The sequence below is a fragment of the Cibotium barometz genome, chromosome 40, assembly GCF_041138505.1.
Source record: "Cibotium barometz isolate CiBa-2024 chromosome 40, ASM4113850v1, whole genome shotgun sequence".
In the NCBI taxonomy this organism is placed as follows: domain Eukaryota; kingdom Viridiplantae; phylum Streptophyta; class Polypodiopsida; order Cyatheales; family Cibotiaceae; genus Cibotium; species Cibotium barometz.
The window spans coordinates 6,434,539-6,448,241 of NC_141085.1; the positions used below are offsets into that span (position 1 = coordinate 6,434,539).

The 13,703-nt window shown below is 45.0% G+C and overlaps 1 protein-coding gene across 1 annotated transcript in view; it reads right to left on the bottom strand.

The window, feature by feature from the left end:
• LOC147615140 (putative membrane protein At3g27390) overlaps positions 1 to 11,284 on the bottom strand; it is a 76,613-nt gene extending 65,329 nt beyond the window's left edge. Inside the window, exons 1-3 of the mRNA XM_086779127.1 lie at positions 10,841 to 11,284; positions 10,258 to 10,366; positions 9,022 to 9,214 (exon numbers count right to left, since the gene is read on the bottom strand). Coding sequence (XP_086635253.1) covers positions 9,022 to 9,214; positions 10,258 to 10,366; positions 10,841 to 10,934 — 396 coding nt within the window. The 5' untranslated portion in view covers positions 10,935 to 11,284. The remainder of the gene's footprint in view (positions 1 to 9,021; positions 9,215 to 10,257; positions 10,367 to 10,840) is intronic.
• Positions 11,285 to 13,703: the final 2,419 nt, after the last annotated feature.

Below are 13,703 nucleotides of genomic sequence, written 5' to 3' on the forward strand. Positions count from 1 at the left end.
GTTGGGAGGTGAGTCAAGCCTGCACCCCCTTGTTGTTTGTTTGTTCGTTTGTTTGCAGGATTCGAGTCTCGAACCAAGGACGATCACGAGGAGATCTGTGGAGATTTGACACTCTTGCAGGCAAAAGAGCAAGAGTTGAAATTCTTGCATGAAGACCCTCATGTACAAACTTCAAAGTGTAATCGAAGCCAAGAAAGCTGATGCTATGGTGGACATGTCTTTTGAGTCTATGGCTCGAGAAGTGGGTAAGAAGCCAAGGGAGCTGGCACTCTCTTATCTTATCCGCAAGAGTGACCTTAAAAAGGGAGAGGATGGACAGCTTATGTTCAAGAATCCACCCCGTTTGCAGCATGGAGACCCAGCCTCTCAAAGGTTGAGATCATACTTGCATAAACTCAGGGCACAGGAGGAAACAGATTTATGCATGCTCAAGGCCATTTGGATTCTAGCTATGTACATCATGGGGACAGTGGTCGACATGCAAGCCAAAATACCTTGCCTATTGAGTTGTCTCGTGGTGGCAAGACAAGACATCTTTCAGCGAGGTCACATGCAGTGGGGCCACAAGAATGAAAGACCCATGTCACTTTGGCTAGTGGAACACCTATCATTGCCCATGAAGCTCATGCAGAGAGAGCTGCCCCGTTGGATAAGGGGAAGAGAAAAAGAGAAGAAAATGTACCACATCCCAAGAAGCTCAAGGAGTTCAAAGCCGGGGACAAGTCTGTGAAATTTGATGCCTTTCATGGAGAGTATGATGCCTCTAAGATGCTAGCTTTTGTGGCCCAGTTTGATATTGCTTTTAGTAATGAGAACTTCACTGAGAAGTCCAAAATTCGTCATGCAAGCATGTTCTTGAAGGGGATAGCTGCCCATTGGTGGATCACTGAAAAGACCACCAAAGACCCCATTTGCACTTGGAAAAAGTTTAAGGACAAATTTTATGCCCAATTCTTGTCTCCTAATGCGGAGCAAACTCACACCCAAAAGTGGGATAGACTTGAGTAAAAAGATAATGAAAGTGTGCAGCTGTATGTCAATAAGTTTTGGAAAGTATTGCTTGAGGTAAATCCCTTTATGCAACTCTCCGAGGATGAAAGAAAGAACCAGCTTATCATTCGAAACACACTCTGCAACAGCTTATAGCCTTTGCTCTTGCTACGGAGCAATTGGTGCTCAAAATTAAGCAAGATCAAGGGGGTTCTAAGGGCAAAGAGAAGGCTGTCCCAAACCTGCAAAAAGGTGGACAGCCACCTAAAAAGAGCTTCCGGGATGTCCAGAAGGGTGGTAAAGCTGAAAATACCCCATCCAAGGATCATGGGCCAAAGAAGAACGAATTTGGCTTGACTCCCGAGCAAAGGAAGCAATATGCAAAGGAGGGAAAATGCTTTTCTTGTGGCAGCAAAGAGCATATGTTTAGACAATGCCCCAACCACAAACCAAAGCATGAGGACAAGCAACCCAAGGCAAATGTGCATGCAGTTCCCAATGTGCAGGGAAACACAAAGCATGATGGAAAAGAGAGGATGGTATTAGCCAGAGCAGATTGTATTTCACAAGGAGAGAAAGTTACCACATGGGAAGCTTTCCAGGAGATACCTTGTGAAATTTAAAAATTATTTACCAATTGATGCAAAGTGGGTAGATGAGGATTATTTTGCTCACTACCCTCAACTTCTACAGGCATATCTTAAGGCTTTTCAGTTGAGGTCAACTATTTAGAAGCCCGGGGGGATGTCACCATTTGGTCCATCTCCATTTCTGGAGCCACTTCTATGGGACTATCACTCCATAGAGCGACCAGATTTGTACCATGTTCACATGGGGCCAGGCCAGTGTCCCATGTAAAAGGGCCAGTTTTATGGTCACATGGACGGGAGCCAGATTAGTGCCACCCGTGTGCGACCAGTGCTGCATCACATGGACGAGAACCAATTTCGTGTCACCCGTGTGTGATTTGCTTCGTGCGGTATGGACGGGAGCCTGTTGGTGCCACTCGTGTATGGCCAGGATGGTGTCTTACCTATGGGACTGTCACTCCATATAGGAAGACCAGGACATATTTATGTATATTTGTCGCCTAGTTTTGTGCGCGACAGGAACCTCTTGTACAAGTTTCATGAAAGGGAGATTTCGTCCATTATTTGTGCACATGCATTTATGCCTACATGCATAAATTTGTTTTTGCATGACTTGTTTGCGTGTCTGCCTGTTATGTCGTGCCAGTACACAGGACAGGGACGCCCCCAGTGTACCGTGGAATGCTGTTTGCTGACTTGGTGGTGTAGCGTGTGAATAAGTGGTACGTATTGTCATTTTGCCCCTTCTAAAATGTAAAATCCATAAGCTATGGTTAACTTTAATGTTTATAAGCTAATGTGTTCACACACATTTAAAAGAAGGGCTGGACATTTTCTTTTGATGGTGCCCATAAGTGTTAATTATGCATTAAGGCTTTATAACCTTTAAAAAAAGGCTTTGCATGGAACTTTAGTATGATTTCCACGTGGGTGGTGGCTGGTTTTTTTCTCTCCATTGCCTGAAGCTGCCCACGCCTACTGTACCCGCCTAAAGCTACCCACGCCTGCTATACCTGCTAATGTACCTGCCTGCAGGGCTGCCCACGCCTGCTGTACTTGGCTGATTGTACCCTGCTACAAGTACTGTACCTGCCTTGTACCTGGCTGATTGTACCCTATTGCAAGTACAGAACCTAAGTACCACCTGGCTGGCTATACCTGCACACGTGTGAAGCACTTGATGTACCTGTTGTATCTGCTGCAAGTATAGTACCTACATAGTACTTGACTGGTTTGTATCTCCACATATGTGAAGCACCTGATATCCTGATTGTACCTGCTACAAATTGTACCTGTTGTACCGGAATTGTACTCATTGTACCAGGTGCTCTCATATTTTTCTCATTTGTATAAATCTGAAATTTGCAAATTTAAATTCAGAGAATGCTTTAAGTTGTGTAGTGAAGGAGCATGGCATGTATATGCTGACCATGTTCAGGAAATTCTTCCTAGTGTGGCTAGTATATTTCCCTGTGTGGTGTTGCTAACCATGCTCTCAAGCTTCTGAGAGCCAGTAAAGGTTAGACTCACCAGGGAATTTGGGAGCAAAGCTCATTGGGGAGAACCAGGCCACGTTCCCTCCGCGGTGTACTCCTTGGCCTGCGTTAGTACAAGCGTGCCTGTTGGTGCACGGTCCCGGAAGACCAGTGAGATGCAGGTGTCCACCTAGTGAAGGTGGAAATGAGCCTGTGAATTGGGGCTACTCCGACCAACACCTCTGCATCGACTTGAACCAGTTTTATTTGGTTGTTTCACTCCCTTGTGGAGAAATCTGGCATGTCAGGCCCGTGACACTTGTACAAATATAAACACTCCAAGAAATACAAAAAGTATTGAGGGGGGGGGGGCGGCCCTTTCCGGCCCCAGTGCTGGTGTCATTTGTATTTTCAGTATTTCCAGTATTTGTGTAGCTGATGTTGTTTCCATTGTTTAATAACAATTAAATTAAGTGTTCTAAATATGTGTTTATTGTCTTCCGATTTATAGGCCTCGTGTAGGGAGCAGTCACAAGTGACTCATTTATCGTGGATTAGTATCTTCAATGGTTTAGTGCTTGATTAGTATGATATTAGCTTTGTTTCCTCTTGATTAGTGAGAGATTAAGAAGTCCTAATGTCATAGTCACACAGGACGGGGAACGGGAACGGGGACGGGGACAACATATGGAATATGCAATTTATTGACTACAAAGCACACTAAATAAAAGAACATTTATGTTTTTACACTTTGAACTTTCAAGGCATCACTTTAAATGTACAATACATGGCGCAAACACCGAACAGGCGCTAATAAGTACACCGACAAAGTTCAAACCAATATATAAGCATGGCATGATGATCACTATCAAATAACAAAAGACTAGTGTCTACAATTCACATAAAGTGCTGAGTCAAGACTCAAAAGTAAAAACAATGAAACATAGCTAAATGATAAATCATAGAGCCTGCAATGCTCAATCGGAGGCTGGAGTGCGAGAAGTACTGGCGTCATGATCATGGATGCCTACATGACCAGTCTGAAAGGTAGTGGCATCGTCCTCTGGGCTCTGTTGTGTCGCCACCTACTCATTTCCCTCCTCCTGCTGCATCTCCCACTGGATAAAGGGATCTGTACTCATTTCCCTCCTCCTGCTCCATCTCCCACTGGATAAAGGGATCTGCCTTTGCAGTCGCACCCTTGCAAAGCATTCGCAAGTTTGCGCTTACAAAAACAAGATCATTGGCCTTTTCTACACCAAGGCAATTCCTCTTCTTTGATGCAATATGGCTGTAAGAACTCCAAAGCTGCTCCAAACAAGAGGAGCTTACAGCTTGGCTAAGAATGCGGATAGCCAAGTGTTGCAGCTCAGGCCCATCTGAACCATAGTCTTCCCACCACAAAGCAGCCCCAACCTTCAACCTATCGTCCTGTGTATCCGCACAACCAAAAGCACCACAAAAGAACCTGCATGCAACAAGCTGGTTTGTGATTTTGCGCCTAATGCCTCCATCTGGCACTAGACGATCCAAGATGCGCCTCCAGCCATCACTGACCTCTCTGTCACTCTCCTGTCCATTACCCTGAAACTCAGGGTCCACCATATATGCAGCTGCATGTAAGGGAGAGGCATAGGAGTTCCACCTCGTCACACATAAGGAACAAATCTCCTCGTATCTGTCCTCATCGGCTCTAACTCTTGCAACTTCTCCTATCATTCTATCCATCGCCTCATACACCTTCCCGATGCATGGCTGCATAGCATCTACAAGCCTCAACAAGTGGACGATAGGCCTCACCATAGCATCAATGCGTTTCACATCCTCCCAAAAGGAAGTGCTCTCTACATGCTCCCTGCATAATATGTCAATGTAGAGGTGGTGAACTTGTCACTGATGAAGAGCTGCCTCAATGCACTACTGCACTCCCTCAAGCAAGCCAGCATCAAGAAGTTGAAGGCAAATCGGGTGTCTGAGTATTTGAGAAGTGAGAGCCTTGATTTCTTGGAGAACTCGTAGCGGAGGAACTAGTGGTTCAAGACAAATGTTACCATTTGATTGGCCTCCTGAATGATAAGCTCAATCCTTGCCATCTTTCAAATATCCTTTAAAAGATTGTTCAAACAATGTGCCATACAATATGACTCAGTCATGTGTGCCCTCAATAATAGCTCCAGCTGCCCTATTTGCAGCCTCGCCATCTACAACAAAACCCACCACACATTCCGGACCCATGAGCTCAATGCCACTTGCCCACTCTGTTGCAAGCACGTATGCACTCTTCCCTGTCCCTGAGGCATCATGTGAAGCAATAAAGTACATCTCGCCACGGGAATATGCAACCAAACCATGGATGGACCGCTTTCGTGTGTCACTCCATCCATCTACAAGAAACGAGCCACAGTTATATCAACCTCTTCCTTCTTCTTAGGATCCCAACTTCCCTCAAGTGTACTCTGTCGCTGCGCGGGTGTGAGCATCGTAAAGGAACCTACACCATGTGGCCGTGGTGTAGATGTGGTAGATGCACCCCCCTGACCCTGAAACAGACCCCTCAGGTGGTGTCACAAATGCTGCAGGATCCACAACCACACGTGCCACGGTGCCGGCCTTGTAGCCCTCAACACCTCATGCCCGGCAATGTGCTCAAGAAGCTCCCTTCTCTTCTCCGATGTGATTCCCGTGCAAAATCGAACCTCGTGCCCGAACTCATGCATAAGGTGGGCTCTCACTTTGTCTGACCCACTCGTCTTCCTATAGGGGCAAAGCTTGCAAGACCACGAGCGTGAACCTCCTCCACTTCCAGGGCGGTTGGCATTAACCTCTTCCCACCATGACCAACCGTCGGTTCTTCTAGCACCACCACGACGTGCGGAGCCAAAGGCTGCTTGTGAAGAAGATGCCATGAGAGAGGGTGAAAGTTGAGAGAGAGAGAGAGAGAGAGAGAGAGCTTAAGGCTTAAGTGTGCCAAGGCCAAGCACCTTTGAGAGAGAGAGAGAGAGAGAGAGAGAGAGAGAGAGCTCTTAAGGCTTAAGGCTTAAAAGTTAAAGAGGCTAGAGCCTAGAGAAAGCTTGCCGGTTGAGAGAGAGAGAGAGAGAGAGAGAGAGAGAGAGAGTGAGGGAGTGGGAGATAGAGAAATGAAATGAAATGTTATATTAACGTCTTCAAAAGGCCATAATGACCTATGAGACCAAAAAGTTACATCATGGTGGATCTGATACAATAAAGAGAGAGAGAGAGAGAGAGAGAGAGAGAGAGAGAGAGAGAGTGAGGGAGTGGGAGGGAGAGAGAGAGAGAGAGAGAGAGAGAGAGCTTGCAGCTTAAGCTCAAGGGTGGGGAAAGGGAGTGGGGCGGCTGGCCAAGAGTGAGAGAGTGGGAGAGAGAGAGAGAGAGAGAGAGAGAGAGAGAGCTCGGCTGCTCGAGCCTTATAGGTGGATCCAAGCACGGTCCCCATGGGTGACGGGTCACGGCAAGCCACAGTGCCAACAGGAGAAAACGGGCGCAGCCACCAACAAGAGAAAACGGGTAGAAGCAACAGCCATAAACGGTGAAAAAAAAAAAAAAGCAAAAAAAAATGGGCAAAAAAACCAGCCAAAAAAATGCGCGCTCCGGGCGTCCCATTCCAGACCCGTCCGTGACAAGCTATGGCCGTTCCGCCGTTCCTAGGACGCCATCCCCTAGTGCTGCAGATGCCCGAGACCGTCACAGACGTTCCCCCGTCCCCATTATATGTTGGAACGCCCGGTCGTTTTGGGACGGCATTTCTGCATCCCGGCCCGCCGTCCCCTATGTCCCCTGTGACTATGCCTAATGTAGCTTTCTATAGCGATCGAGTGGATGTCTCTTGATGCTGGAGTTGTCGTTGGGAGCGATACTCAACTTTGCATGATGGGAGTTGGTAGTGGGGGTGGTGAGAACGGGTGGAAGGTGGCTCTATGATGGCAAAAAACAACGGTATGGACAGCCACGGCTTTGCACTAGCGGCAGGGCAGTAAAATGGGCCATCATGATGGCTAAAATGGTGGTGTAGGGCAGCACCAAGCCCTAAGTGTCAGCCGCACCAAGCAACAACTGAGGGGCGTGTTGGAAAACACATTATGGAGAGGTGGGGCTGTGATGAAAAACACATTGAAACCCCCAACACCGAGAATTGAGGGGAGAATAAGGAGGAAGAGGTGGAGATCCGAGAGATGTTGAATGGGAGAGGAGGTAGAACTCCTCCCCAACCTTAGATATCGCAAAAATCTCATAGATGTAGATGAACTAATTAAACCTCTCTAATCAAGATTAAGAAGTGCTTAAACAAGATAATAATCGAGCCAAGCTCTCTTCTCATCTATCTAGATGATCCACTTAGCTCCTAAGACTAAACTCCACCCATCATCGTAAACATCCCAAGCTCGGTTTTATACACACCAACCAGTGGGAACCATAACCAACAAGCAAAAGATTACAATATTCTTTCAAACAATGTTCAATTTGCACAATGTCAAGGAGAAAGGAAGCATCACCAAAAAAAAAAAAAAGAGTCCATGGAGAGGCTTCCAACATCAAAAAGAGAATGCTTTTAAAAATTGAGTCCATGCAAGATATTCAAAAAAAAAAAAGAGAATGCTTTTAAAAATATTCCAAGAGAGGGAAAGAGGGAGCCCAAAAAGAAGAAAGGGGAGGGGTCATTATTAGGGTTAGGTTAGCAATTTTTCTTTCTTTTTCTGTTTCTGTTTTGCATGACGATGGGGCCACCATGGAGACGAGATCTAACCCTTTGCAACTCGTCATCACAGCAACAGAATAGGGATGAAGAATGCACTTGCTGGTGCTTCAGCACTAACATGACAAAGGATGGCGTTAAGGGCTTTCACTGCAATGATGTCTAGTGCACCTGCAACAACGGTGGACACTGAGGTATGGTCAGGTGCTCTGCAACTTGGATCATCACTAGGGACTAGTGGTAATCGGCATTGTAGTGGTAGCTGAAGCCCAGCAAAACCACAGCAACACCTGGCACTGCAATACTTGCTTAGAGCAAACCTGGTGTTGGTGTAGTCGTCATGCTTCTGATCGCCATTGCAGAGCTACCATGAGAGCCAGGGGACATGTGTCAATAGCACTGGAGTTAGCTCAAAGGTGGTAGCCAGTGGGGGAAAGGAGAATGCCGGCACCAGCCCGGTGCTGTTGCAAGTAGTAGTGATACAACCCCACGGATCTCCTAAACGCAAAACACAAGTGATTAGTCCAACCCCCCTAAGAGGGGTGCTGGGCAGAGCTAACAACAAAAATATCCGGATGTTTTGAAAAACCCATTGCAAGAAGTGGAGACGGGAAGAACAAGGTGGAAGAAGAGGGGACCTCATGAGAAGAAGGGAGGGAGATGTGTGAGTTGTGAGGGAAGATGGAAATCCCCCCAACCCACCATAATCAGCCACTTGTAGAAAGCTACATTAGACATGGTAACGAGGGCAATGAAGGCAAGCCTGCATCCACTAGCATGGCTCTCATTCTTCATCTATCACATCAACAGATGTCGCCTATTGCTTCCGACAACTCCCACCGTACCGGAGGCTCCTGATGATTGCCAAACAGAGTGATCTGGCACTAAGCAGACATTAATTATCCTGAATAAAAACTTAAAATCATCTCCAGCTTCCTGTTGCAGTAAGAAGGTAAGCTCCTTGCCTGCGGCTGTCACTGCTGTTTTAACTTCTAGACACAAACATTGGGTGCATGTGTCATATACAACTTTAAGTTGACACTGTACCATTCATAGAAACTTCTATCAACACAGACTATTCGTAACATAATTAAAACTTGACAAAGCACACAAACATGTGAGACCAGAGATGAAAACCTAGAGCAGAATGACAACATTAACAAACCCATCAGTTCAACAGCAATTATCAAATATCCCCAGACAGAGATCTGCATATCTACACCTACCACCAGGGTGCTAATCATTGAAAGCTTACCGTAAAGCAATGAACAAATTTGTTTTGCCGCCCCTCTCTAACTGCTTCAAAGGTTGCCACTAAAGGAGTGAAAAAGCCATAACCCAAGCCCACCAGTACACTGCCAGCGATTCCAAATACCAGTAGTAGGAAAAAGGGAACCGGCAAGATAAGAAGCAATACCACCTTCAGCACTGGTCCCAACTTCTTAGTCCTGATAAATAAAGGATTCTCGTTTTAAAAAGATGAAAGATGTAAATACACACGTGATTATTTTTGTTTACCATGTACGCATACTACTGCATTCATCCAGCCTGAACTAGAACTCTTTGAAATGAGTTATTCATCGGATCTCATGTCCATAGTTTATCATCTTGATCCATTGCAAAATTTCAATGACACAGCACTGGCAAAGCTCCTCTTGCAGAGAGTACTTTCTCTGATGCCAATTATAGATTTCGCTGCTGCTCAGTATATAAAGGGCAGACAAACACCATTATTTCAAGTCCCAGGAAAGACACAAACAAACTGCCACCATGCAGTGAGACCCTCCCATATAACTCTTGATGAGTAGTGCATATTGAAATACATTGATCCAAGTACACCTATATCAAGGGTAGTCGTGATGTTTTAATGATTGCAAATTTTACTATTGCTGAACAAAGCAAGTGAACATTGACATTACTTTCAGTGTTATCCAACCATCCTCAAAACCCCCCACCGCACCCCCCCCCACACACACGCGCATCCCACACCTAGGTAAGCCTCCAAGCCTTCAGAAGAAGCTGTAGCTTAAGGACCACTAGGCTGTCATTGATAGAGACCAGGCATTCGACGCAAATGTTTGGTCTACCTCAAATATACTTGAGCGCATGGACCAAGGATTGTAGAGCATTTTGAAAACACACTGATCACAAGTTTGGGTTTCAAAAATAATACCACTCTTTTGGTTTTACTTTACTTTCGCAAGGTTGGCTTAAGATGATGTGAACACATGACCCACCATAATTGTGCTGACCTGGTGAATGGATCATGATAAATCAACTGCAAGGGACAATCACAACATGCTGACTTCCTAAGATGCCCTGAGAACGTATTACGTATCCATAAATTCACATGCACCTGTGACTTCAACCACCTTGAACCAGGATATGATTTTGGAAAAGGGTGCTATCCCTGTTTTTACAGATGGTCAAAACTGAAAATTTGCATGCATAGTATGTTCCAGTGGGTATAATGCAATAGGTCAAGTGGTACCTTGTGATGCTATAATACATCCCAATCACATGAGCAGGCCATAGTCCCAAAAGCACGATCAAGTTTCCAATACTCAGGACAGCAAGGCTGAATGGCAAAACAATAAATCCTGCAAGCATGGCACAAAGCAATCAGATTTTGAAATAGCAGTGCTTCATTTTATAAAGTGTATGTGAAGACTTAATCCCATGCGTAAAAATGCGCCTGCCTTGCACCGGCAAGGTGTGTTTGGTTATCCTGCATATACGTATACCTTGTTAGTTTTGCTTACAATTTTCCCAACAAGGGTCTCTCAAACTTGAGCGGATTCCTCTATTCACCAGCAGCAACTCCTATTTCCTACATGTAAAATTTTCCTCAGCGGGAGGATTGAAGGCCGGGTTTTGTATGTGTGTGTGTGTGTGTAGTGGGCTCTCTCTCTCTCTGCACCTCCTATCTCCCACATGTAAAATTTTCAGCAGTGCGAGGATTGAAGGCCGGGGTTTTTGTTTGCTCTGTGTGTGTGTGTGCGCGCGCGCGCGCTGGATATTACCAAAAAAAAAAGTGTTTGTGTATGTGCGCGCGCGCGTGTATATATGATTACCTTTGATCGCCCCGAGCAGAAAGAGACCGAAGAAGAAAGGTAGGAAGAAGAGGAAACTCCAAAGCACAGACGGCCACTCCAGCAAAGCGTCCATTTTCCTGGACTACTACTCCTTCTTCTTCCAACTAGATCTCTCTCCTGGTACGACAATAATAGCTGCTGCCATGTACCAAAGACGGGGCTTCAAATTAGAGAGAGATGAAAGAGACTGGCACAGGCGGGCCTAGATCCGATGAGAGAGAGAGAGAGAGAGAGAGAGAGAGAGAGAGCCGGCAGAAGAGAGGAGGGGGATGTTGGGTGAACGGTGTTATTGAGCGAGAAGAATGACAACGACTAGGAGGTCAAAAAGACTCTGCCTTTCCTCGGGAGTAGCATCATCAGGCTAGGGAATTTCGCCAGAAAGAGAGAGCAGTGTAGTAGTAGTTACACGAGCACCAGTCCAGTCATTCACGAGAGAGAGAGAGTGTGTGTGTGAGAGAGAGAGAGAGAGAGCGAGAGGGCCCCGCCATTGCCAAAACAATCACACCACGCAACGGCACTAAAATAGTATTGGGCCAGTTAAGCCTTTCGGGTAGGGTTTGGTTTCTCTTCAAAATAAGATTTGTACGATGGCCCCTTTTCACGCAATAAAAAAACCCCCGGTTAAGGTTTGGAAACCAATGGCCAATTCACTTTTTAGTTGACGCATGTTCATTAAATGCAACAAAATTTGAATTTTAAAAATTCCAATATACACCCGCTTGGTTTGCAACCCACGGCATGTGCATGAACATGCCATAGAATGCTAGCAGTTGTGGTTGTGGATTTCATAAATTGTTCAATTATGGTTTCTCGTGTCCATACGATGGACATTAATGTGCTTGACAAGTCACATCATTGCCCGACTAGCTCTCGCCCATCTTTGTGCACCTCCCTTATGGAGGATGATTCCTCCATCATCTTCATGGGAGATTTCAACACGATGGAGGATAGCACTGATAGATTCTAACTCATGGGCTCTGTCTAGAAAAAACTATAATGCAAAGGCTTCTCGAATATGGCTTTTAACAAAGAGTTTACTTGGACCAATGGTAGATTGGGGGGACAACTTAGGAAAGCCACGACGCTCGATATGCTATATGTCTAAAGCAATGCCTTTCTCAGTGCCAAGTCATCCCTCATCACTGGCTGAACGACTAGAGGCAGATATCTCTATGGGTCGGCTCCATTGCCTCTCTCGAGGATGGTAAAAAGCCCTAGGTTGAATGATTTGCCAACACAAATCTTCAAAGCATTCAAAGAGTTTCTTCGCTCCTTGCTCCTGGAAGTTTGGAAAGAAGCAAAAAGCTATGAGGCCCTCCCTTATGACATAAACAAGGGAGTGATCAAACTTATTACAAGCGGGATGAAAAAGACTCAATTCACAACTGGCACCCTATCGTGATGCTTACCTTGACCTATAAAATTTTTGCTAAAGCCATGGCCATCAATCAAACTATCAAAACACCTGAAGATGGGGTTTTTTTTGGCAAGCTATTTCTAGCAAGCCCTTTTTTGGAATCAAGCGAGCGGATTTCATAAAGATGCCCTCCAACAAATGAGAGAGAGGTAGAGTGACTGAAGATATCGTTGTTGCTTTCAACCGAAACATATCTTTGCTTGCAACATCGCTAGGGTTCGTGTGACGAGGCCATTGAAAAGGTTCAACACTTCCGAAGTTGTGGAATATGCTTCAAACACCAAGTCCGTCTTGTGGGTTTTCTTCCTCTCTGTCCCTTGCTCTCTTACACTTTCTCAATTGCATACCACAAAGGTAACACAAAACAAGATATTGCACAATCAAACCCTCTACAATGAGGTTGCTAGCAAGGCACCCAAAAAATGAAAAAATAAAAGTATTGCACTAATGAAAACTTTTAAAAAAGTCCCAAAATACTATGGATTTGAAATGTCAAAATTTGGCATGTGAAATTCCATGCATTCATAGTTCTAAATTAAAGTAGGTTCTCCTATGAGACAAGGCTTTGTAGAGCTCCAAGTCAGAAAGGATAGGTTGGTGGATGAACTTATTCTCGTTCTAGCTCAAGCCAGGAACACGCAAATATATAAAGTACAAGTGCTTGCACGCAAGATAAGGCTTTTTCTTGGATTCTCAACTTGCAAAATCTAGACACATACAACACGGTTCATCTTTTACATGCACATCGAAATTTTCCAGCGTGTGCATCCCCCTGTGCAATTCGATCTTAAATAGAAAGGACGTTGTCATTAACCACTACTCTTATTTGTAAGATACATCCCACCAACTCACTCCTTATTTCTTTCTATTTTCAACCCCAAATACTCATGGCTTCATCCACCAATCCCTCTAATAACACAGCGTTTGCAAACGTCTTAATTAAAGCTCTTACAACTTTCATGTACCTCATAGAAAAAGAACCAAGATCGGATGCCCTTTGGGAGGCATGGACAACCACGTCAAAAAGTGCACAAGCTTTACAAGAAGCTCACACCAGAGAAGGTGGTAGACCTTGTAGACAAGAACATGCTAGAGGTCAAAGCGGCAATAGCCATTGGGGTGTGGAGAGCCTTTGGCATTATTGAAGAGGCTTCTCTTCAACTCTTCGAGAAGAAGTTGCCACCTTCATCGTGAATTTGGGGTAGTTGGAGTAGTGAAAGGTGATAGTTGAGGGCCGATGCCCAATAGTATTATAAGGTCTTAAATTGTTGCTTGCATTCAACATCTCCTGGTGGTTTTCATGATATGCAAAAGTCTTGTAACTATCTTTAATATAATGGACGTTTCATCTTTGATTTGATTAGAGAAAAAGATATGTATGATGTCTTTGTGTGTCCCTACATTTTTCTATGGTGCCTTTTAAGT